Raw genomic sequence first — 24059 nt, forward strand, 5'->3', positions numbered from 1 at the left:
CCGTGCGTGGGCGTGCAACCTGAGCGTGCACACTGCAGCTGCCTGCCCACACACGCACCTTGGCACGCACACCCATGTGCTCCAGGGCCATGCGTGCGGCCGGGAGTTCCCGGGAGCCCCGCGTGCCGCCCCTCTCCCAGAGCCAGGAGGGAATTTCCAGCTCTAAAGCTACAGTTGACATGTAGATGCTCCCGCCCCAGCGCTCCCTGGGCCAATTTAATGCTTCGTCGGCACCCTGATTTCTGCTTGATGGATGGGGCAGGCGAGGGGTGTGCTGCCACGGTCTGTCGGTGGGCATCGCTGCTGCTCCTCACCCCGCGTTTGCCCAGTAGGATACGGGCTGCTCAGGTTCCCCAGCCCTGCCTGGCACCGTGCCGCCCAGGTGAGGCTGCACGTGGCCCATGGCATGCCAAGAGAATGCCTCGCATGCCACCAACCCCACGGTGCCAGCAGCACTGTGTGGGGCTCTGCCGTGCCAGGCCCTGCGGCGGGGGTGGCTGGAGGCAGAGAGGAGGACGGAGGACGCCGGCAACGTGCACGAAGCCCATCACCACGGGGTTGGGGCGGGTGGCGGTGCCTGCCGCGGAGAGGCGAGCGGAGGGCACACCGGCTTTAAATAGCTTTATTAGACGAAGCTCCACCCTGCAGCCCCACTGCGGGGCCGTGGGGATGCTGGGCAGCGTCCCCACGCTGCAGGAACATCCAACCGCAGAGCTGGGCTCACAGTCCCCCAGCCCGTAAGGTCCCACCGCGTCACCTCTCCGTGTCCCTGCGCCCTCGGCACCATCCTGGGGGCGGCCCCCCAAGTGTCCTTGCCCCATGGAGAGGCCGTCAGATGCAGAGGCTGAGCTCCTGGCGGACGGAGCACTTGCGGCACTGCACCACGCAGCACCAGTGGAAGCGGCACAGGCAGTTCTCCTCCAGCACCACGGTCTCATCGCGGTGCCCACGCCCGCAGCACAGCAGGTCGCAGCCGCTCGTGTCCATGGCCGTGCTGTTGCAGACGCGGCCCCGCGTGCCCAGCGAGCCCGTCTTGCGGTTGGCAGAGCAGAAATCGGGCGAGTCGGCCGAGTAGATGAGATCCTGCTTGTCGGGAGGTTTGATGTTGTCGCCCACCGGGATGAGGGTCTTCCCATCGTTGCCCCCCATCACCTTGAAGGCTCCGTTGAAGCGCTCCAGCAGGCGGTCGCCCACCTCGCGGAAATGGGGCATCTTGCGCCAGCAGGTGCGCAGCGTGCAGGAGCCCGAAAGCCCGTGGCATTTGCACTCTGTCCTCATGTAGCTGCGCACTGCCTGCGGACAGACGGCGGTGCTGAGTCCCCGCTGTTCCCCTGGCACCCACCTCCCTGCGTCCCAGCATCCCTACCTCCCAGCAACCCTGCATCCCTGCATCTCAGCCTCCCTACATCCCTGCATCCCTGAATCCCAGCACCCCTGTATTCCTTCATCCCTGCATCCCCAGTCTGATGGTATCACCCAGGGGAGGATGGACAGGTGGGCTCCCAAAGGGCTTCCAAACCGTATTGGGGTCTGTAGGGATGATACCCTTTGCTTCACCCAAAGGAGTGTAGGGCGATGCTAGAGGGAGCAGGGAGTGCATGGAGCCTTACCAAGCGCCCAGCCTCGTTGTTGTGCAGATCAATGAGTGCACGGATGTCATTTTTCCCCTTCTTGCTCTTGGCATCCATGAACTGCTGCGACTTCTCATAGCCAAACTGCACGTCGTCCCCACAGCCCCCCCATTCCCAGGCTGTGCCCTCGGTGCCCGGCCCGGCTGTGGGTGATGGGGGCGCCCGGCTCCGTGTCAGCTCACAGCCGCACTGCAGCAGCTCTCCCATGCTGCAGGCCTGTGTGATGGCGTGGCTGACGCCGGCCGCCGTGATGGCATACACGAAGGCCGTCTCCCGGATATCTGCAGGGGGACAGAGGGGGACAAGGTGAGAGGTGACAGCAAGGATGCCGTCCTGCCCGCTCTCCCCATATACCCGCTTTGCCATGGGGCTCTGCCTGCCCCCCTCCCTGCTCCAGCACAGTCTCCACCCCGCAGGATTATTTATTATTAGTATTTGCTCTTGTCTCTCTCTGCTCCGGGACACAAATTCCAAGCATCCTTCCCCTGCCCGGACCTGCCGCTCGCAGCCGCAGCCAGCGGGGGATTCTGGCAGCGGGGGTGCTGCGCCCTGCTGGGGGGCTCAGGGGTCACCCCGTGCCAGGTGGGTGCCAGGGCACGGCTGGCAGGGGGTGGGGACACATTTAATTAGGGTGGCATAGGGACAGAGGGGAAGGGCAATGGCAGATTTAACTCTTATTGCAATCCATATAGAGAGGGAAAGGGGTCTTGGGGAGGTGCACCGGCATGGTCACTGGGGTCAACTCTGATAACAGATGCAGGGACACAGTGCCTCCTCATATCTATGGCAAAATCTGGGAGCCTCATCCTGCCAGGAGCAGCCCCAGCACCATGGCCGTGCCATGCCCCACACACACCCTGACCCACCAACATCCCACACGTGATGGAGAAGTGTGACACATGCTCATGGTGACCCCATCCCTGCACGCACGCACAGCTGCTTGCTCACTGCCAACCCCAGCAGCTCTCAGGTTGTCCCCCAGTCCTGCATTGTCACTCACTCCCTACAGCCAGGACACAGCTGGCCAGGGGATGTGTCCTTGCTGTGCTGCAGGGGAGTGCTGTGTGGTGCTGAGGATGGGCCAGGGAGAGAAGGACAACGCACGTGGCCTGCAGGAGGGCTGTTTCCACATCCCACGCCCTGAAATGCTCTCAGAATTGGGGGAGTCTGTGCAAAGAAAGGGAACTGAGCAAATCGATGCTTTTCCAGCTGCACCACCTAGGGAACAGCTGTCCCTCCTGTCCCCAGAGGTCAGCTCCAGGAGCAGATTCCTGGTCCTGCACCAGCACCCGTGCTCCACCCAGCAGAGGGACTGATGCGGGACCGGTGCCCATGGAAGTGATCCTGCTAGCACAGCTCTCTCCCCTCCTCTTGATCACCCAGCCCCCAACCCTGGTGTGGGTGCACTGGCGTTGGCTTGGACCAATGGATGGGTTTGGCTCATCCTGCCCTACAGCCACGCCTCGGGCACGGGAAGTGCACACAGAGGTGATGCCCCAGGGGCAGGACGAGGGGTTTGCATGGTCTAGGCACCTGCGGGGCCACCTCCCACACAGGCCCCCTCCCCTCCCCACATAGCGGGGTCCTGAGGGAGCAGTAAATCACTGCCAGACGAGGGTGCATTCTTGGGCTGTGCGCAGCCCCGTGCTGTCTGGGAGCATCGCTAATTGCTTCATTACAACACAGAGAGACATGTCCCGGCAGCGTGGCTGCACCGCAGAGCTCTGAGCAACCCCCTCTGCGCGCACACACGTCCGCACGCTCCGGCTCTTCCCCAGCTGTGCCAGGAGGTGCGAGGCCCGGAGGCTGTGGTTTTTTAGGAGTCGTGAGGCCGGACCTTACCCTGCTGCAGGATCTTGCCGAAGTACTTGCTGTGGCTGGTGCAGTTCCAGCGGCGGAAGCGGAATTGGTACTGGCACTCCCGCACGCCCAGCTTGGTGCCCTTGGCCACCTCCTGCACGATCTCCGGTTCCAGCTGGCACAGCTCCGCCTGCTTCCCCGCCAGCCGCTTCGTCTTGCGGCAGATGCTGTTGGGGTCCATGACCAGGGGGCTCCCCACTGCCCTGCAGGAGGGACAGCGAGCAGAGCAAAACCAGCACCAGGCACGGCCGGATCCACCGCCGGGGACGCCCAGCGTGTGGGTGACGCTGTGCCCTGCAGAGCCGGCCGGGGATGGGGCAGATCCCAAGCTGTGGGGCTGGAGAGCGGTGCTGGCTCTGCTGATTCCAGCGCGGGAGGGCAAGTCTCAGCTGGGGCCCTGTCAAAGGCAGCTCCTCGCCAGCACAGCTGGAGAGCCGCGCACGCATCTCGGGCTGGAAGGCAAAGCCCGAACACAACGGCACGCCGCCGGCTACAGAAATTCCTGTACTTCCCCCACACATTTTGCCCAGAGTGCCCTCACGCAGCTGCACAGCTGCCAGCGCCGTGCCCTGTGCCCCGTGCCGGGGTGGGCGATGGCCCAGCGGTGCCTCGGGCACGGGGCGGGCACGCTGTGTGCTGACAGCCTCCTGCCCACGCTGCCTGTCCCGCAGTGCCGGGTGTCTCTGGCCAGCATATGGCCCTGGGCCACCTGAATTGCAAAGGGAAGCTGCTGTGCCCCGGTGCTGCAAGCCAGCTCCTCTCACCCCTGTGCCAGCAGTGTCTCATCCCGGGCACTGTGCGCCATCCCTGTCCCCTCCTGGAGTGGAAGCTCCCAGGCCGTGTTTTTGGGTGCAGCCCCGCTCGCTGCTGAGTGCCGCTTCCAAACCCAGACAAGCCTTTATAGTCTGGCCAAGCCCCAGGGGCTCGAAAATCACAAGACGAATCTCTGTGTTTAAGTATGTCCTGGGTTTCCTTTTTTCTCTCCCTCACTCTCAGCTTGGGGGCTGTGTATGGGACACCAGGCTGCAGGAACCACAAAGCCCCTCCTAAAGCCTAGTTTTGGGGTGGGAGCTCTACGCAGGCTGCCCTTGCCCCACACCTAGGCTGGAGCAGGCTGACCCATCCCTGGAACAAATAGGGACAGAGGTTGGGATGGGAACATTTGCGAGCAGGACATGGTGTGGGCTGACGTCCTCTCAGCCAGGAAAATGGGCCCTGATACTTCGGCTGGAGGTTTAAGGGACTAAAGCAATGCAGAGCCTGTGAATCTGGCTGCCAGCAGAGAAACTGAGGCAAAGCCCGTGGACCTGCTGGGGAGCTCACAGCCCACAGCTCAGTGTCCTTTTGGTGGGCAACTGGAGGAGCATCACGGGACAACAGTGCCTGGTTCCCTCCTAAGCCATCTGCATATGGAGAAACTGAGGCATGTGGGCAGCCTGTCCCATCCAATCCCACCCCATCTCACCCCATCCCGTCCCACCTCACGGTATCCATGTGGCCATTCAAGCTCCCATCCCAGGCTGGGAAGGCTCGGCTGGCTGATCCACAGGGGTGGGGGAAGAAGGGGAGCTGGGGATGGGACTTTCATTAAGTGAGGACTCTTTGTACATCTTATAAAAACGATGCGCGAGCCCTCGGGCCCTCAGATCAAATGCTGAACTGCGGCTCACCCCGGCCGTGCCGGATCAGAGGGGCCGGCAGGACGGGGAGCGCTCGGCCCCAGCGGCACCGCGGGGGTCCCCACCCCTGGCCGGCAGCCCCCGGCCGACCCAGCGAGGCGTGGGGTGGGCTGCCTAAGTCCGGTGCGATATTAATTTCCGCTGGGCTCTGCTTTATTCGTGAGGGGAGGCTGCCGGGAGCCCGAGAGCTGTTTTGCTTTGTGGGGCTGGGGTGGGGGTGTGGGGGGGGAGACGAGGGCAAGAAAAATGCTGCCAAACTGCTACTGCTTTGGCAAGGGCTCCGGCGCGGGGCCCAGATCTGCCTGAGCTTGTCCTGCTCCAAGGCCTCCCGCATCTACAATTAAGGTGCCCCACCTCTGCCGCCGGGCACTCCTCCCCCTGCCCTGGCGATGGAGCCGGGTCGCCAGCGTGCCCCCCCAGCCCACCCGGAGCACCTCGGTTCTGCAGCCCCTCGCTGGACTCGGTACCCCCTCAGCATCCCCGTGCCCGCTGCCGGAATGGCACACAGTGGCAGCCCCTCAGAATGCGGACTGCGGTGATTTCTGCAGTGCTTCTTAGGAAGGGATTCAGCCCCCATCACCAAAAGGGGGAAATGAGGCATGGCAGAGGACCTGGACCTGCCCTGCAAACCTTCCTGCCCATTGACATACAGCTGCCACCCCGTTGGCTCCCAGAGTCTGCGCCCAGGGATGCTCAGGAAGCCAAACTTGCAGCTTCTGGTGCAAGCCCTGTGCTCAGGGTGACGGAGCCTCCAGTGCAGTTCCCAGGCAAGATCATAGACCAAAGGGCCTGGCACGAATCCCGCTCACCCCTCAGGCACCCTGGGTATCATGGAGCAGGGCTCCTGTGCAGGGCACTATGCACAAGGAGAGCCCATGGGGTCCTGGTTTACAGGCAGGTGATGGAGGGATGCTTCTGGGATGCTAAGGTGCACCTTGGTGATGCATTTGGCTTCCTTGCTCCTTCCCAGAAGGGCATATTCCCATCCCACTGACCTGAGGCTGTGCCGCTGGCATGCAGTATGGAACAGGGGCATGGGGATATCTCCTAGCAGAGATGATGCTGGCTGTGCTTTGGGTTCAGTGCACAGGGCGATGTGCTTTTCCATGGAGGAAATGTGGAACCCTTCTGCAGGGTGGTGAAGGCAAGGCTCACCTTGCACCCATGTCTCCATCCCAGCTCAGGACTGCAGCAACTGTGGTGCCCAGCCAAGCCCCTGAGCCCAGGGGTGTTGCTGCACCTGTTTGCAGAGAAAAGAGCTGTGGGATGTGAGTGCTGAGGGCTGATCTCCTGGAGCACGCACCCATGGAAGTGATGGCCATGAAACCGTGTCCGAGCCTGGAATACCTTGGGATGGGAAGAAAGGGGTCTTTGCTCAGTGTGACTGCCCCAGGACGTGTTGCGGGACAGGCCACCCATGCTGGGCATGCCAGAGTTGGGGCATGCCGGGATGGCCTGCAGGCACTGGGGGGCCGAGGGCAGCCAGGTGGTGGCTGTGGGTCATCGGGCTCAGCAAGTGACTCACAGTGCTCACCCAAAGCATGCCAGCCCAGCAGCCTGCCCTTACAGGCTCGGCCATGCTGTGTGCCAGTGTGGTGCTGGTCAGGTGGCTGAGCAAAACAGGAGGCTGTTGGTGCACGGAGCCCGCAGCGGGTGGCCCTGGGGAGAGGGACCACGATCCCCCTGGCAGGGTGCAGCATGGGGAGCCCATGGGTGCCAGCGGACAGATCAAGGCACTGCAGGAGCTGGGGATTCTTTTCTCCCTTGTTCTGATGCTGGGGCTGTTTCTTTTATCTCCTGGCTTTGTTCGCCCCAAAGTGCCTCTAAGAACAACTTGGTCAGGCTGGGGGGCTGCAGGTGAGCGGGAGCCAGCAGTAATGGTGACACATCAGCAGGAGCAGCCGTGTGAGTGGCCGGGGGCAGCCGCACAGACTGGACACAAGCACAGACCCTCTCGACCAAAATCTTGCCCCGAATATGCCTCGGGCTCCTCAGACCACAGCCTGGTGCAAACTGAGTGCCCTGCAGCACGATGGCAAAGCTCCCGTGTAAACACCACTCTCTCTTCTGAATGCAGAAGGTCTGTGTGTCCGCCCGTCCCTCCGTCCCCCTGCCTCTCCTCAGACACAGGGGCTCGGGGCGCAGGGGATGAACGTGCCTGTATCTTCAGCGACCCCTCTGAGGACACCCGACTGCAGTAAGGATGCTCTTTCTCAGCCCTCAGAGTTCTCACGCAAAGGCACAACGCCGAGACCCCCACGCCCGGGGTGGACGGCGAGGAGAAGCTCTCCCGCCGCCACCAACCCCTGGGACGGATGGAGGGACAGCCTTTTGCGTGCGCAAAGCGCCGGGCTGAGTGCGAGCCAAGGAAATAACGCAGCGCTCAGCCGGCGGGAGGGAGCGCGCCCCGGGATGGCGCAGATGTCCGGAGGCGAGCGGTGGGGAGCAGGGAGCGCTGCACGCACCGTACCCTGCCGGGGCTTCCTGCACCGAAACGCCACGACCCTCTTTAAGCCCTTCCCCAGCAACTCTGCCAGCGCAACGCCGGGGTGACGGCACCATCCGTACCCACAGAACCCCTCCCCCCCCCCCCCCCCGCTTTGCCCCGCGCTGGTAGAGGGGATGGAGCTGCGGAATAAATCAGTGCCGGGCGTGCGGGGGAACGGGAGGGGAAAGGCTTACGGAGAGCTTTATTTTAGGGGTCAAAAGAGTGTGACAATGTGGAGACGAATAGCCTCAGATAATGAATGATAGCCCGGACGGCACGCCGGGGAGCTGGAATCTAAGCACTTAAAACCGGATAAAGACAGGCTGGGTGAAATTCTTAATAGATTTAAATAGTTCATGTTTCGACAGATACCTGGGCTTTCCGAGGCTGGGTCCCAGCTCTGTAATGAATCCCCCACCCCCTCCGGGATCCTGCGAGGCACCGTCCCCGCTGCCTTTGATGAAGGCACCATTACAAACGGGGGTTTTGTCCCCGCCGCGTCCAGGGGACGCCGTGGGGACCCTCGGGCTTTTAATTAAAGTTGACTTATTGGAGGGGTCTGGAGGCCCCTCCCCGCCCCGAAGGCACTCGGCGCTCGGGGTGCGGGGAGAGGCTGTGGGGGAGAGGCCTCGTCCCCAAACCCCCCGCAGTGCTGCCCCCCGACACCGGTTTTGGGGACCCCAAACCAGGCAGCGCACACCCCATAGGCTGGCTTTGCCCCACCGCGGTCCCCACCGAAGCGGTGACCCGAGGGCTCCGTCCCCGATGCAGCGACACCTTCGGAAATCCCCCTCCCCGTCCGCTCCCCCCCCCCCCCCCCCGGGATGCCCTATACTCACCACCAGAGCCCGATGATGTTGGCGGGGCAGAGGAGGATGAAGAAGAGCCCCAGCTGGGTCCGAGAGCGGGGCAACATCCTGCCAAGGTTGGGGAGCAGCCGGGAGAGCCGAGCCCCCTCCGAGCCCCCCGGGAGGGCTGCGGGGCTGCCCGCTGCCTCCCTCCGCCAGCCCGGCGCAGCGGGGCCGGGGGGGGCCGGGCTGGGCAGGCACCTCCGGGCGGCTGGAGCGCGGCGAGGAGGCTGCTCCGCAGAAGGAGGAGGAGGAGGGACAGGGCTGCGAAAGCATCTGCCTCCGACAGGGAAACCGGAGCCCGGGGGGACGGACAGGGCGGGCCGGGCGGGGGGACTCCGGGATGCCAAGCGCAGATCCGTGCACGCAGACCTTGGGCACGGCGTGGGCACGGACGGTGGCAGCGGCTTGCCTGTCACCACGTCCCTGCTGCCGTGCTTGGCACAGCCCTGCCCGGGCTCCTAGAACTGCCCTGCCTTGTCCAGCCTGCCCTCCAAGTGCCCGCTGCCACCCGAGCCCCTGCCTGGTGCCCATTGCCCGTGCCTGGCAACCCTGTGGTGCCCTGGTTTCCTCCCCCCACTGGGGTCTGCCTGGCACAAACCTGGCACTACTGGCATTGCATCAGGCTGTCTCAGCTGGGGACACACGACAAGAGGCATCCCCAAGCGCCTCTCAGCACCCAGATCCACTTCTCCTCTGCAGAGTCACCCCTGGGGTAAAGGGGTGACGGGGCAAGGAGCTCCCCAGGAGCAAACAAAGCAGAGAAGGTGCAGGAGAGGAGCATGGGGGGGAGCAGCTGGGTTAAGGTGATCTCATCTCAGGTGCAGCTGGGGCTGGGAGGAAGGCAGCCCCCAGCACGGCTCCAAGCAGGCAGTAGGACCTGCCCAGGGCAGGAGGAGGTGAGGGGCTGTGGGGGGAGCAGGGGACCACGGCAGGGCTGGAGAGGGGATGACCAATGCCCGTAAGCTGCCACCTCAATTTTAACTCCCCCAAACAGCCTTGGGAGCAGTTGCCGAGGGCTCAGCCCAGGCTCTCCCCGTCCTCTTGCCTCCAGCTCTGCACCCCTGGGGTGGTGGCCGGCCTCGAGCTCTCCTCGCTCCATCCATGGGGACACAGGGACCCGAGCTGGGGACTACATCTGTGCTGCAGCATCGTGTCCACCCCCTGGGGTCTTTTGGTTTCAGCCACCAACCTCTATCCCGTCTGTCCCGTGAGTTCCTCGTTGCCTCGAGTTTAGGGGGGACGCATGGATAGGCAGCTCCCAGGGAGGGGACGTCCCTGTTGAGGCTGACACTGTGCTGCAGTGACACGCAGCTCATCTGCCGCCGTGTTGAAAACGCCTTTTGTCCCCCGCCCTGAGCTCCCCGCCGCCTTCATCTGCACCGCAAAGGGAGAGCGGGGCAGGTGAGAAGCCTTTATCTGATTTCCTAAGGGCAGAAAAATCCCTTTGATTTCATCCTGAAAAGGGGGGGCCCATCCCGACAGCAGGTGCGTGCCTGGCACACAGCGACTCGCCTTGTCACGTCCCCACTGCCGCGTCAGGCATGGGGTGAACTGTCCCCTGTGGGGGTCCGGGGCTGATGATACACCATTCAGAAAGGGAAACTGAGGCACGGTGCTGCTGAGACCTGTGCAGGGAGCCATGGCAGCATGCAACCCCAGGACTCCTCCTTTGCACTGGGACCCAAAGGACCCCATCCTTCGGGTGACCGTCACCAAGAAGCAGCCCTCTCTGCCACGGCCAACCCTTTGTCTCAGCCTTCCCTCGCCTCTCACAGCTCGTCGTTCTCCCCCCCCCTCTCTCCCCCCCCCTCTGGCTTTTGTGTTATTACAAATTATAAAACAATTTTTTCCTGCCGTCCCGCATTCTTCTGCCTCCTGCAAGAATTTTAATGTATTTATTTTTGCTATCAGGGGGAAAGCACTGTGTTTCTCGGCCATCATCCCCCCCCCCCCCCGCCCTGGACCCGCTTGGCCACTGATGGAAATTAATGACGGGAGGTGCTGGGGGGGCACGGCCATCCCTACACCCCGTGCGGCGGAGATGGGGAGCCCAGGCGTCCCCCCATTGGCTGCGGGTCCCCAAGCAGTGATGCCGTGGGCTGCGGAGTCACACGGGTGCTTCGAGGTGCAGCTGCGGGGTGCTGACATCGGGGCCCCCCAGCCACAACCGGGGGGGGGGGGGAACGGAGGGCACCGGCCCTCCCTGCTGCGGGGAAAGCGTGGCCACTTCCAACCCAAACAGTGCGGCGCGCAGCAGCCGCATACTTTCCCAGCATCCCTCCCCGCCTTCGCTCCCGAGGACATCGGTGATCAAACCCGGCCTGGCCCCATCTCCCGCTCCTGCAGTGAGGTCATCGCGCTGTGTTTGTGACATCCCGGCGTCCCCATGGCAGCGCGATGTGATGTCATCAGCCCGGGGTTGCGACCTCACGGCGGGAGGAGAATGATCTTATTAAAACAACACGGTCCCCTTCCACGGATGCAGAGTAATGGTGCGGAGGGGCGGGCAGGTGCCGGGGGTGAAAGCAGGGGCTGCATGGGGACAGACCCCAGCCCACGCCTTCACATCTGTGCATTCTGCAGCCCTAGGAAGGCCTCAGTAAGGGCACCCCGTCCCCATGTGACAACACTTTGAGCACCCATGGGCACAGAGGTTCTCACAGACTCCTGCAGCGGCTTTGGGAGCCCCCCAGAGATCCTCATTGCTGGGGTTCAAGATGCTTCTGACCCTCCATTGCCAGCCTCAGAGATCCCTGCACCAAAGCTTGAGAGCAGCTGGATGTCAGACAGAGGGTCCAGTGATGGATGGAATGATGGAGAGATGGAGGGAGGCATGGATGGACGAATGCATGGATAGATGGATGGAGGGAGGGAGAAAGGGTTGAACAGAGGGATGAATGGAGGGATGGGTGGATAGAAGGATGGATGAGTGGATGGAATGATGGATGGAATGATGGATGGATGGATGGATGGATGGATGGATGGATGGATGGATGGATGGATGGACGGACGGGTGGATGGACGGGTGGACGGGTGGATGGGTGGATGGATGGATGGATGGATGGATGGATGGATGGATGGATGGATGGATGGATGGATGATGGGCCCAGCACTCCTTAGAGAGCCCCTGTGGCTGTGGATGCTGTTGCTTTTTCCCAAGAGCCTCAGTTTCGTGCAACAGCAGCAAAGATCCAGCTCTGTCTTGCGAGAGACAGGAACATCCATGTCCCAGAGGAACAAAATTTGTCTTTCACTCTGAGCAACAACTTGAGGAGGGCCTGACCTTGTGCTGCTGAGCAGCCCACACTCAGTGCTAGCACAGCTCCATAGGGAAAAACCAAGCCTGGGGGGTCCAGCAGAGCTGAAGGCACCTCTCCCCAGACAAACACAGAGCTGGGGCCGGTCCCGTTCCCCCAGCTCCCTCTGTGCCATTCTGCCCAGTGCAGGGCGCACAGGATGCTGCCCAGCAGCAGGCCAGCAAGGACACGCATGGCTCGGGTAGGCTGGGAGCAGTGCCGCTGGGAGGGGATGTCCTTGGGCCCCCGCGGGCTGTAAACATGATGTCATGTGGCAGCGTACACAGCCCGCTCTGTGCACGGGTCCCCCAGTGGGCTTTACAAGTCCTGCGTAGGAGGAATCGACCATGGCCCACAGCCAAGGGAACTGCAGTCGGGAGATAAAATCAGGTTTGCTCTGGGCTGGAGCAAACAGCCTTTTGCAGCAGGGGGTGAGGGACAGAGGGAGGCAGCTGGAGCAGGGAGCACCTCATAGGGCTGCTGGGAGCCGTGGGGAGCAGAGGTGAAGGGATCCGAGCTCGCCCGACGCCGGTCCCAGGCTGGCGAGCTCAGATCCCTTCACGCCCACTTGACTTAGAATAACTCCATAGGCACTTGAAGGCACTAATCAGCCCGGCCCACTTGAGAGCAGACCAGGCTGCCTCCCGTCTCCCCGATAACAGCCTGCCTGCGTGCCCGCCGCCGGCCCCAGGTCTGCTCCAGCCTTTGGCCCCACAGCCTTTGGGGCACAGAGGTCAACGCGAGCGCTGAGTCCTACACAGCTCGGCTATCCCAGGGTTCTGTGTAAAACTCGGTTCTAAAGCTGCTGACCCAGATCTGGGACGTGTCCCCTTCTTCTTGGATCTGCCATGTCCCCCCTGCCAGCTGCACACCCCCACTGACCCCAGCACAGCCTGTGACTCAGGCGGTGACAGCGTGGTGACACACAGCTGGCGTGATGGCCATCTCCACATACAGACTATTGATGGTCCTGGGACCCTTTCTTGCAGCCTGGGCTTTCCTGGGAGTGACTCAGGGGATGCCCTCCCGTGAGACATCCCCATCTGTGCGACTGCAAAGCAGGGTCAGCGGATGCAGCCCTGGGAAAAGCTTGCAGCCAATGGGTGACGCTGCACGAGTCACGGAATGAAGCTGCAGCCAGGACCCACCGCATTGCAAGCAGCACCCAGCACAGTGTCCGGTGGGTGGGGTGAGGGATGCTTGCAGGGAGACTGAGAAGGGCAGTGGTCCCACAGGTCCATCCCCACGGGTTGTCTCTCCTGCCTCCGCCTTGCCCCTTCCCAGTGCCCCTCCAGCACAGTGACACTCGCCCCACCTGCAGCCCACCCACCCAGCGAGCTGTCCCAAAGTGCCCCAGGACCCCCAGAGCATCCTCCTGCTGGGGATGTGTCACAGCACAGCCACTTCCTTTTGGAAGTCCCCACCGGGCGGCCTGACTCACCGCCCCTCTCCTTCCCGCACGGCCTCCCCCGCAGCCCTGGCAGCCATCCCCGTGGCCTCGGGCCTCCCGCTGCCACCGCTGCCCGCGGGTGACTCACAGCGCACCCCCGGGCTGGGAGCGGGGTGAGCGGAGGAGCAGCGCCGGGTGCCGCCGCCCGGGGTGTCACGGCTCGGGCCGCGGAGCGCCACCGGGTCCTGCAGCGGGCAAAGGGGAGCGGGGCTGAGCGCGGCGGTGGGAGATGCGGGAGCACAGCCTAGCGGCCGCCGGGATCCTCTGCACCCAGCCCCGGCGCTGGGGTCTCCCCGCGGGATGGGATCGCCCGAGAGAAAAGGTGGGCACTAAGTCCTCCCCAGCAAGGGTCAAAGCAGCCCCAGCAGGATGGGACAGGCGGGGCCCGGGGGGGGCTTCCTAGCTACGAGCTGCCTGGGAGCCGCCATCAGATGGCGGCAGGCGCTCACACTTGTGTGTCCCGCGTTCCCGGTGCCGGCAGGCACGCAGCTCCCTGCCCGCAGCATCTCCATTGCCTGAACGGGACACAGCAGAAGCCTGGAGCCCGGGCTGGGACATCACCCGTTCCCGCAGCCAGGACGTGGTGAGACAGGGACACGGCCACCCATTGGGCTCCGAAGTGTCTGCTTGTCCTGGGGACACAGTATCTCCCTCCAGGACCTTGAAACAACCGCGTGATAAGGGTGGTCAATGATTAACACCGGGATGTTCCAGGCAGAAGCACAGCAGCCTGGAGCTGGGCAGGCACCCGAGTACAGCGTTGCTCTGCCTGTGGCCCGTGGCTGTGGCGGCAGTGCCAGGCTGGCCGTGTCCTGGACACCCCTGCAGTGCAGCCCTGCTTGTAGACTGGAGCTGGTGCCGTCTTCCCTCATCACTGTGACAAACCAAAGCCCCCTCCAGCAAGGTGCCCGCAGCCACAATGGACGTGCCAGGCTCTCTCAGCCGGCAGCCCCGGCAGCCCCCCTGCAGTGTGGCTGTGCCCTCCTTGAGCTCCCAAACCCTAACCCAGGGAGGGAGGGAGGGATGCTCGGGGCAAATTCAGCTTAACAACACCCCTGTCGCTGTCCCTGTGTCCTGGAGACCTTCCCAAGGGACCCTCCGGGGTTCACAAGAGGTTCCAGGCTACTGCAGGAGACGCATTGCTGTGAGGGGAGCCATAGAGACAGGGGTGGGCAGGGGCAAAGACGGGAAGAAAAACGGGACAGAAATAGGAACCGAGAGCAATATGGTGATGGGAGCCAGGCGGGTACAGGGAACGATGGGTGAGATCGCCACAGCTAGGACATAGGCAAGGACGGGGCAGCCCAGGAAGGACAGCCCCCCCAATCAGTGCAAGGCACTCAGTGCTCGCCGCACGGCTCTCGGTGCGCAGCAGCCATCACCCGGTGCCCGTTGCCCGCTGCACGACGCACGCACCGCACCCGCTCCCCTCCGTGCATCACCCGGTACCCGGCACTCGGTTCGCGTTGCCGTTGCCCGGCTCTCGGCGCCCGCTTCCCAGCGCCGGTGCCGCCCCCCTCGCCGCCCCCCGCACCGCCCCCGGTGCCGCCTCCCGCACCGCTCCGCGCCGCCCCGTCCCGTGCGCTGCCGACGGAGCATGGCGGGCCCGAGCGGCCGGGCTCGGCGGCTGCTGCTGCCCCTACGCCTCCGCCCGCCGCCGCCGATCGGCCCGGAGCCGCCGTGCAGGACCGGCAGTTCGGCGGCGGCGGCGGCGGCGGGGCCGGCGCGGCTGAAGGGACCGGCGGAGCTGCCGGGGCCGGGGCTGCTCAGGACTTTCGTCTGGCTCTTCCTGCGCGGCTACCTGCTGCACACGCACCGCCTCCAGGTGCCCGGGGGATCCCGGGGGGTGCGGAGACGAGGGGATGCTCTGTGGGTGCGGGGGGGGAGTGATGGTGCGGCAGAGGCGCGCTGGGGACCGGCGTGGGGTGAGCGCTGAGTGACTGCGGGGAGATGGGGGTGGGCGGCGCTGGGGGACGGAGCACCCCGCAGCCCCTGGGGTGATGCACGGCGAGGGGCACCGAAAGGTCCCCCCAGCTGCCCCCAGTCCCCGAGTTGGGCACGGCAGCGGTCCCCGATGGTCTGAGGGCTGCGTGCGGGGTCCCGGCACCCCAAGCTGGTAGCACTGGGGGTTAAACGTGAGGCAGCTGGTGCCTGGGAAGGCAGAATAGGAACAGGCAGAGGTGTTTTGTTTCCTTCTCCGAACATTTCCTCATACATCGGTTGAAGCTGCTGGCCGTGAGCCAGGCGGCATCCATCCTCCAGAGGCCGGGAGCTCCGACCTGCCACGTCCGGGAGCTGAGTGCGGGATCGGAACGGGAGGAGTGCGGGATGGAGCCTCCCTGCACCGCGGAGCAGCGGGTGCTGCTGCTGGGGAAGGGGCCGTCACAGGGCAGCAGGGTCAGGAAGCGGGCACGGGTCCCTGCTGCTCCACGGGGCTCCGAGCGAGGCCCAGCTTCGCAGACAGCTCCGGAGGTGCCTTCCTTGGATCCCAGCAGCTTCTCCCAGCCCTGCCGCACGAGGCCTGCATTGTGCTGGGTTGTGGCTGTGAGCGCCCGCTGGCAGAGAGGCTTTGACCCTAAGCCGCAGCCTCCTGTTCCTGGGGTGACCCTAACTCTCAGGCCTCTCTTCCTGGGGTGCCGCCTGCAGCACCGGGGCGGCCGTCCCTCCCCCTCCTGCTGCCACCGTGCGCGAGGAACGTCTGTCTCCCGGCAGTGACGAATCCAGCTGAATCTGGGCTCAGGCTGCGACGCAGTCACCAAGGGAGATTGTACCACGTGCATCCCAGCAGCCAGGGGGAACGGGGACCAGGGCTTCCCTGTAGGGTGCCCACAGCTCCCCAGGCTCAGCTCAGCTCCTGAGAGGCTCTTGGTGCCCAGCAAGGTGTCACACGCCCCCTGGAAAAGTCCCTGTGGATGGCAAGGGGGTGCTGAGCTGACCCCGGAGTGCCCGGGGTAGTGGTGCTCTGAGAGGGCCGTGGCTTTGGTGGCTGTGAGATTAGGGTTAGAGTTAGGGTATGAGCACAGCAGAACTCTGAGCCCAGAGAAGGACCGGTGCTGGTGGATGTCCCCTGGATGGTGTGTCCCCAAGGCCGTGTGTGGCCACAGCGCTGCGCCCACTGCTGATCATTAACCACCCTTATCGGCGGTGGGTTCAAGGGCATGGGGACCGTCCTTGGCTTTAGCAGAGTGTGGATGGGGTGATGCTGTGGATCTGCTGACAGCCACCGCAATGGTCCTGCAACTTCCTGCCCTGTGCGCGGCACTTGTTCCTGTCCCTGCTATCCTCTCTGGGTCTTGCCAAGGCTCTCCATGCACCCTGGGGTGGACGATGGATGCACCACTCCGTGCCATGCACCGGTCTGTGCCCAGTGCTGAGTGCTGCCCCCCGCCCTGATGTACCGCTCACCCTACCTTGTCCTGTGCGTGCACTGCAGCTGATGTCCCGACGCATCTATGGCCCCATCTGGAAGTCAACCTTTGGCCACTACCAGAACATCAACATCGGGAGCCCAGTGGTGCTGGAGCAGCTGCTGCGGCAGGAGGGCAAATACCCGATGCGGAGCGACATGGCCCTATGGAAGGAGCACCGGGACACGCGACGCTTGCCCTACGGCCCCTTCACTGAGTGAGTCCGGCCCCGCAGTGATGTGGGGATGAGGATAGGAGCTCCCTTTGCTCCTTCTGCCCCGAGCAGAGGGGTATGGCCACGGTGGGTGGACGGATTGCCAGGGATCGGGGTGGCGTGGTGCAGGATGCTCCCATGGATTGGGGCTGCACTGAGCCCCATCCCCATGCAGGGAAGGGGAGCGCTGGTACCGCCTGCGGCAGGTCCTCAACAAGCGGCTGCTGAAGCCCTCGGAGGCGGTGCTGTACGCGGATGCCATCGGGGAGGTGGTGTCTGACCTGATGGTGCGGCTGCGGGACGAGCGGAGCCGCAGCCCCTCGGGGGTGCTGGTGGGGGACGTGGCCAACCTGCTGTACCGCTTCGCCCTGGAAGGTAGGGGGGCCTCAGCCCCGCTCCGCTCCCCCCATCCCCGCAGGGCTCTGGATGCCGCCTGTCCCCCGCAGGGATCTCCTATATCCTTTTCGAGACCCGCATTGGGTGCCTGAAGCAGCAGGTCCCCCCCGAGACCCAGCACTTCATCGACTCCATCAACCTCATGTTCAAGAACTCCATCTTCGCCACCGTCCTGCCCCGCTGGAGCCGCAAGGTGCTGCCCTTCTGGGACCGCTACCTGGACAGCTGGGACACCATCTTTGCCTTTGGTGAGCCATGGAGATGGGGCTGAACCCCTGCGATCCCGGATGGGGAGCAGTGATTTTGGCCACCCGGGGTTCACCACCCTCTGTGTCAGCATCGGGTGTCCATCCCTGCAGGCAAGAGGCTGATCGATCGGAAGATGAAGGAGCTGGAGGGGCACGTAGAGAAGGGCAAGGAGGTGTCTCAGGGCTACCTGAGCTACCTGCTGGCCAGCGGCCACCTCAGCCTGGACGAGGTGTATGGCAGCGTGGCCGAGCTGCTGCTGGCCGGCGTGGACACGGTGAGGGCCACCGGGGCATCCCCAGAAATCTCAGTGCTAGGGGCACGGGCAGGGAAGCGGTCAGTGGAGACCCCATACACCCCTCTGCCACCTGTCTGCTCTGTGCCTCAGTTTCCCCATTCTCACTGCTTCTCACCCGTCTGCACCCCCAGACCTCCAACACGCTGTGCTGGGCCCTCTACCACCTCTCCCGGGACTTGGGCATCCAGGACACTCTGTATCAGGAGCTGAAAGCCGTCGTGCCCCCAGACCGGTTTCCTGGTGCTGAGGATATCCCCAAGATGCCGATGCTGCGGGCTGTTATCAAGGAGACGCTGAGGTACAGCCCCTGTTCCCCTTTGGGTTGGGGTGAGTAGAGTTGGGTTGGCACAGCCTGTTCCCCCACACGAGGGCATGTGTTTAGCGGGGGACCCAGGGAATGGGACGTGGGAGCATTGGCCAGGGTGTAGAGCTGGCTTACAGCCCCTTGGGGCCGCATTCAGCCACCCACCTCCTCCCTGGTGAGGGAGATGGAGCTGCGGAGCAGCAGGAGATATTCTCCCTAGCTCCTGCCTTGGGCTTGGCGGGTCCATCTCCCACAACACCTCTCCCCCTATCCTGGTCCAGGGTGTACCCCGTGGTGCCCACCAACGCCAGGGTCTTCTATGAGAAGGACATCGTCATCGGAGACTACCTCTTCCCCAAGAACGTGAGTGGGGGCTGTGCCGAGGGTACCCCACTGCATCCAAGGCCATTAACCCCTTCTCGCCCTGCAGACCCTCTTTGTCCTGGCTCACTATGCCATGTCCCATGACGAGACCTACTTTCCTGAGCCGGAGCGCTTCCTGCCCCAGCGCTGGCTCCGAGGACACGGTTCCCCCCACCACCCTTTCAGCTCCATCCCTTTTGGCTATGGGGTCCGTGCCTGCGTTGGTCGCCGCATTGCTGAGCTGGAGATGCACCTGGCCCTCGCCAGGGTGAGTGGGGTCTCTCATCCTGGGAAGCTCACCTTGAGCTATGCTGGATGGCCTGGGAGGGGTCCTGAGGCACTGCTGCCCCTCTGTCTGCCCCAACAGATCATCCAAGCCTATGAGGTGCGGCCGGACCCCCGCGGTGTGGAGGTGACGTCTGTGTCTCGCATCGTCCTGGTGGCCGACAAGCCCATCAACCTGGAGTTCATCGCTCGCCCGGGGGCCCCCTGAGCTCAGGGCGTTGCTGTGCCTTTCACATGCCACCGGGAGTGCCCCCACCCTGCCCCACGCCCAGGAGCCGGGGGGCACAGGGAGGGGTTTGCAGCCATTGGGTGTTCTTCGTCCCGTGATTGTGTCGCTGCGTGTGGAGCTGTGCCTGGGGTCCTGCCTGAATAACTGACCTTGGCCCCAGCCCCTTCTCCGTGCCTCAGTTTCCCCCCTCCTCGCAGTGCAGGTCTGAGCTGCCAGCAGGGTTTGGGGTTGAGCGGTGGGGTTTTAAGGTTTGTGTGCGGTCCCAAGGGATGGAGCCAGGTGACCCTACGGGGATGGGTGCTGGCGCCGTGTCTCCTGGCAGCACCGGGACTACAGAGCACAGGGGATCTTTTGCTGTCACCTGTCCTTCCCCAGAGATGCGGTTATGGGGGTGTGGGCATTGGGCAAAGAGGTGGGGGAAGGATGGGCTCAAGGGTCACCTCAGCCCCAGTGGAGCCATTGAGCTGCACACCCCGGAGTGAGCCAACATCCCCGTCCCTCTGGTTGCCCTGAGGTGGGCACCCCATCCCCAGCCCTATCCCAAAGAGCCGTGCCAAGCTGCAAGCCCAGAAAGGCCACAACACGGTGCCTAGGGCAGGCTGCTTTATTCCAGCGAGGCTGAAGAGACTGGCAAATAAATAAATACCCCCCACCCCCCTATCATTGTACAGGGTCCCCTTGCGAGCACCTCTACCAGCGCGCTCCAGCCCTGGAGACCCTACAAAAAACAAGCCTGTGCGTGCAGCTGAGCCATGCGCTCCTCCCAGGCACCCGGCACAGCCAGTGGGACCTGAAGCACTGGGGTCTCGCAGCAGGAGGGGACAGCGGTCGCAAGGGAGGGGGGGACGTTGCAGGTCCCCCGGGGCCACGCAGGTGCCCCTGTGTCCAGCTGCACAGCTCCCGGTGGCACGGTGCCTACTGAGCATCCCTGTGTGCTCGCAGTCTGGAGGCACCCCTGGACCCTTTTTCCCCCGCTCTGTTCCTCCCCGAGGTTGACAGGAGTTGGCCCCAGGCTCAGAGTGAGTCCCAGGACCAAGGCAGGTGGGCAGCCCCCCCTACGGAGAGCCCCCGGGCCCCAAGCCTCCTTCCACGGCCCTGCGGTACCCAAGCAAGAGGCCCTGCGTTGGATGAGCCTGTGGCACTTCCCTGGTGTCCTCAGAGCGAGTGTCGGTCAATGCCTGCAGGGTGAGAGAGCGTGCGAGGCCATAACCCCCTGTGGGCACCGCACCGGGCTGGGCACCCTGCAGCCACGGGACGCAGAGCACAGGGACAGCCTCCATCCTGGGCTTCAGGATGGTGCGAGCGCCGGTGAAGGAGATGGGGTTGGTCTGAAGGGGGATATACTGCTGGTCTCCCCCTGGCACTGCCGCCCCCGTGGGCACTGTGAAGGTCCCGTGCCTGCTTAATGCAGCCCTGTCACCTTATGCACGGGGCACTGCTGGAGACCAGGTGGGCATGAAGACCAGGAGGCGATGCCAAAAGGATGGGTTTTGTCTTGGGCTGCGTCGTGCCCCCAAAACCGTCACCCAGCCCAAAGAGCTGCGCAACCTGCATCCCACCTAGAGACCCCGGGACAGCCATCACCTCAGTCCCGCTGTCACCACCTGGGCACCCCCAGTGCCCCCAGACCCCCCTCCCTGGCCAGCTCTGCAGTGGCAGAGGGGCAGCGCCTACCTGAAGTGGAGAGAAATGGAGGGTGCGAATGGAGAAAGATGGAGCGTCGCGGGCTAAGAGTTAAGAGCATCGATACCTGCGGGAGTGAGCACCAGGGCCTGGAGGATGTCAGAGAGGGAGACGATGCCCCGCGGGTACCGGTTCTCATCCACCAGAACCAGGCGATGGACCTGGGGGTGCAGAGCATCACAGGTGGGCTGCGAGCAGGGAATGGCATGGGTGAGTGGAAGGGATGCGCTCCTACCGCTCACCTGCTCCTCGGTGATGCGGTCGATGATGTCCTCCATGGTTTCGTGGGGGTAGCAGGTGAGGACCCCCTCCAGGCACACGGTGCGCTGCCGCAGCGCCTCCCGCACGCTGATGTCCAGGTTGTTGTAGGTCTTCTGGGCTGCCAGGTGCTGGGAGGGATGGTGATGCTCGGGATGTGCTCCCACGTGTCACCACGGCCATGCCAACGCGCTCAATACTCACAATGACATCAAACCTGGAGTAGAGCCCGACCACTTGACCTGTAAGGAGACAGAGGAGGGGGTGAAGAGGGGATGGCAGGGGGAGGTGTTGGGGTGGGCGTACGGTAGGAGCTGTGGGGTACCGGCAGCATTAACAACGGGCAGCGCAGAGACACGGCGGTCCACAAAGATCTCCAGAGCAGCATACACAGGAGCATTCTCAGGTACGACGGCCACGTCACGGAAGGTGCCGACACACAGCTCCTGCACTGTTTTCTTTAGGAAGCGTGGCTTGGGGATGGTGGAGCCCTGAAGCGGGCAGTGTACGTGAGCACACATCATGCACACACCCCACCCTGCGGTGACGGACCGCCCCATCTCTGGTCCACTTTGCACTCACGAAGATGTGGAGGAACTTGAGGATGCGCTTGTGGGTGAGGATGTGCAGCACGTTGCCCGAGATGGGCTCAATGACAGGCAGGCGGTGGATCTTGTGCTTGATCAAGGAGTAGACGGCGTCGAAGAGGCTGCAGGTGGGGGGATGTGGCTGTGCCCAGAAGCCCCCCGGTCCCCTGAGTTGGTGCCCACCCCCGGGGTGGGGGTCTTGCCAGATCTCCCCCCTGGGCAGGAGCTCACCTATCACTTGGGGAGATGTAGACCAGTGGCTTGAAGGAGCCCTGCAAGTACACCTCTGCGAAGGGAGAGAGCTGCAAGTGGTGTCCCACACTCCTAGAGCCACCCCCACGCTGAGCACGACGTCCCCAGCCCAGACACCCCCCATCACTCCCGGCTTCTACCTCTCCACGTCTCAATCTTGTGCTCCTCCACCTCGTAGATCTGGACCTGAGGGCAGGGAGATGCCCTACTCAGGGTGGCATGGCTAAGGGCTGCCTCGCCCCCCGGCATCGCTCCCGTCACCCTGAGTGCAGAATCGCTGCCCATCACAGCCTGGGGCACTCACCAGGGGCGAGCGGTAGTAGCGGTGCAGGATGTTGATGAAGTCAGTGATGGTGAGCATCCCTGTGGAGACACGGGGCTGCCCGCTCTGCCTACACCCCATAGCAGTCCCTCTGCTGCCCCGGCCGCCCTGGCACTCACCCACAAAGCTCTGCATCTTGCTGTCCCACAGCGGGGCTGCCCGCACCCCGTTGGCCACCAGTGCCACGAAAGCCTTCTTGATCTGCCAGCGGAGCAGGGAGAGGGTCGGGAGGACACCGAGGACCCCCCACTCCCCCTCCCAGTTTGTCCCCAGTGATCCTTGTGGTCTCACCTCCAGCGTGGTGTCAAAGACAACAAGCTTGCAGCTGGTGGGGACGGCATCATAGCAGCAGTGACTCCTCATGAAGTGCATGTAGACCTCAGCGTCAGGGCTCTGGAAATTGTTGTCGGGTTCCAGCCCCAGGATCTCATTGCCCAGCGTGAAAGTGACGGGCCCGGAGCCCTTCCGCTTTTCCTCCTCCTCCTCTTCCCCCCTGGGATGTAGTGCCTCTGGGAACCCTGTGGGCACACCTGCCCAGCAATGAGCCGAGCTGCCGGCTCTCAGTGCCCCCACACTCGGGGATGCTGCTGGGGTCAGCAGAACCCCCAGACCCCACTCTGCAGGGACAGAAGCAGCGCGGAGCAGAGCAGCTGTTCAGCCTGGAAGGAGCTGAGTGCGGTGACACGGGCTTCCCAAGCAGGCCAAGGGCTTATGCACTCACTGCGTGAGTGAGCCAGCCCCACCTGCTATCCATATATGCATTGCTTGTCCCCCTGCCTGCTACCCACCTTCTTCCACAGGGCGGGCAGCAGCATCCAGCAGCACCATCTGCAGGGGCATGCAGAGACAGCGGGGTCAGCAGCAGCTAGCCCACCTTGCCCTCACCTCACTGCTTGGAGGTGCAGCCCCCTGAGAGCTCCCTGCCAGCATAGGCCCCATTGAGACAGAGCTTATCTGCCCCTGGAGGATCCCAGGCGCAGGGCATAGGATGCCAGAACAGACAGTGTTCCCTTCACTGTCTCAGCCGAGGCAACCCAGTGCCCTTCCTCTCCCTCCCCTGCTCCCCAAGGTGTAAATCCCACTCCAGCTTCCTCTGATGCTGAGAGCCCTGCCAGCCCCACCTGCCACAAGGGGCTAGGTATGCCCAGCCTCACGCTGGGAGACCCTACAATAACAAAGGGACAGCCCAGGCAGGAGGGGGGGCAATCAGAACCAGCCGGTTGGCCCCGTGCCCCCATGGGTCCCCCAGGAGACCCTACCATAACAAAGCAGCACGCACCATGGGCAGAGCTGGCAGCAGAGCCAATGTTTACATGCCACCCTACAACAACAAAGCCACATGGATCGCTCTCTAATGAGGCCAGAGCTGCCCCGGCAGGGAGGTGACCTTACACAAATGCCCCCCACCCCAATCATTCCCCAGCAGCTGGGGACAGTGGGGGCAGGCAGGCGGGTCGTGCTGTGCCCCGTGTCTTTGTCCCCACACCGATCCAGCCATAGGAAAGGTACCACCAACCCCCCCACCCAGTGTGGCTGATCCCAAGTGGGGGCCACCGAGCCTGGCCCCCCACTCTATCCTGAGGGTACCTGGGGAGCGGCAGGGCTGGAGAGTTGCTCCATGCTGACTGCAGGGCAGCGCTGCTATTCTGGGCCCGCGGCTGGCTGGGGCCTGGCAGATAGGGTGTCACTCAGCAATGCCAGCCATGCCCCCACCAAGGGGGGGGGCCACCACCACCAGGCAGTACTCACAGCGTCACCCCGTCATCTCAGCCTGCGGCACCTGCTGCACCTGGGGGACACGGGGGATGGATGGATGGCCGGAGGAGGAAAAGCTATCCCCAGCCCACCAACTCTTTTTCACCCGGAGCGGGGCTCAGCACCACCAGGATGCAGCTGCTGCAGCAGGAGCAGGGGTACAGCACCGCACGTACTGCGGGATGTTGAAGGATAGGTGGCCCCA

General features: G+C 63.8%; 3 protein-coding genes across 11 annotated transcripts; 1 reads left to right on the forward strand and 2 right to left on the reverse strand.

The window, feature by feature from the left end:
* Positions 1–606: 606 nt before the first annotated feature.
* Positions 607–9369, reverse strand: WNT6 (Wnt family member 6). 3 transcript variants are annotated; one of them, XM_015289781.4, is made up of 4 exons: positions 8498–9369; positions 3474–3689; positions 1611–1912; positions 607–1293 (listed from the first exon to the last, which is right to left on the reverse strand). In XM_015289781.4, exons 2-4 carry the CDS (start codon positions 3670–3672, stop codon positions 832–834), a joined length of 963 nt encoding a protein of 320 aa, XP_015145267.1. In that variant the 5' UTR covers positions 3673–3689; positions 8498–9369; the 3' UTR covers positions 607–831. The 3 variants fall into 3 exon arrangements, with proteins under 3 accessions (XP_015145267.1, XP_015145265.1, NP_001007595.1); XM_015289779.4 differs by having other exon boundaries at positions 3474–3694; NM_001007594.3 differs by lacking the exon at positions 8498–9369 and having other exon boundaries at positions 3474–3694.
* Positions 9370–14834: 5465 nt separating this feature from the next.
* Positions 14835–19657, forward strand: CYP27A1 (cytochrome P450 family 27 subfamily A member 1). The gene is made up of 9 exons (XM_422056.8): positions 14835–15080; positions 16689–16879; positions 17052–17251; positions 17323–17520; positions 17632–17795; positions 17948–18114; positions 18402–18483; positions 18551–18751; positions 18851–19657. The coding sequence occupies exons 1-9, from the start codon at positions 14853–14855 to the stop codon at positions 18974–18976; spliced, it is 1557 nt and encodes a 518-aa protein (XP_422056.4). The 5' UTR covers positions 14835–14852; the 3' UTR covers positions 18977–19657.
* PRKAG3 (protein kinase AMP-activated non-catalytic subunit gamma 3) lies at positions 19584–23728 on the reverse strand. 7 transcript variants are annotated; one of them, XM_015289796.4, is made up of 13 exons: positions 23687–23728; positions 22888–22927; positions 22391–22629; positions 22219–22300; positions 22082–22140; positions 21918–21963; positions 21757–21811; positions 21521–21647; positions 21264–21429; positions 21143–21180; positions 20923–21069; positions 20672–20841; positions 19584–20175 (listed from the first exon to the last, which is right to left on the reverse strand). In XM_015289796.4, exons 1-12 carry the CDS (start codon positions 23717–23719, stop codon positions 20725–20727), a joined length of 1149 nt encoding a protein of 382 aa, XP_015145282.2. In that variant the 5' UTR covers positions 23720–23728; the 3' UTR covers positions 19584–20175; positions 20672–20724. The 7 variants fall into 7 exon arrangements, with proteins under 7 accessions (XP_015145282.2, XP_040559381.1, XP_040559380.1 ...); NM_001031258.3 differs by having other exon boundaries at positions 19586–20175; positions 22391–22617; XM_040703447.2 differs by having other exon boundaries at positions 22082–22300; positions 22391–22617.
* Between the last annotated feature and the right edge of the window lie 331 nt (positions 23729–24059).

The sequence above is a fragment of the Gallus gallus genome, chromosome 7 (genome assembly GCF_016699485.2).
Source record: "Gallus gallus isolate bGalGal1 chromosome 7, bGalGal1.mat.broiler.GRCg7b, whole genome shotgun sequence".
Lineage (NCBI taxonomy): Eukaryota > Metazoa > Chordata > Aves > Galliformes > Phasianidae > Gallus > Gallus gallus.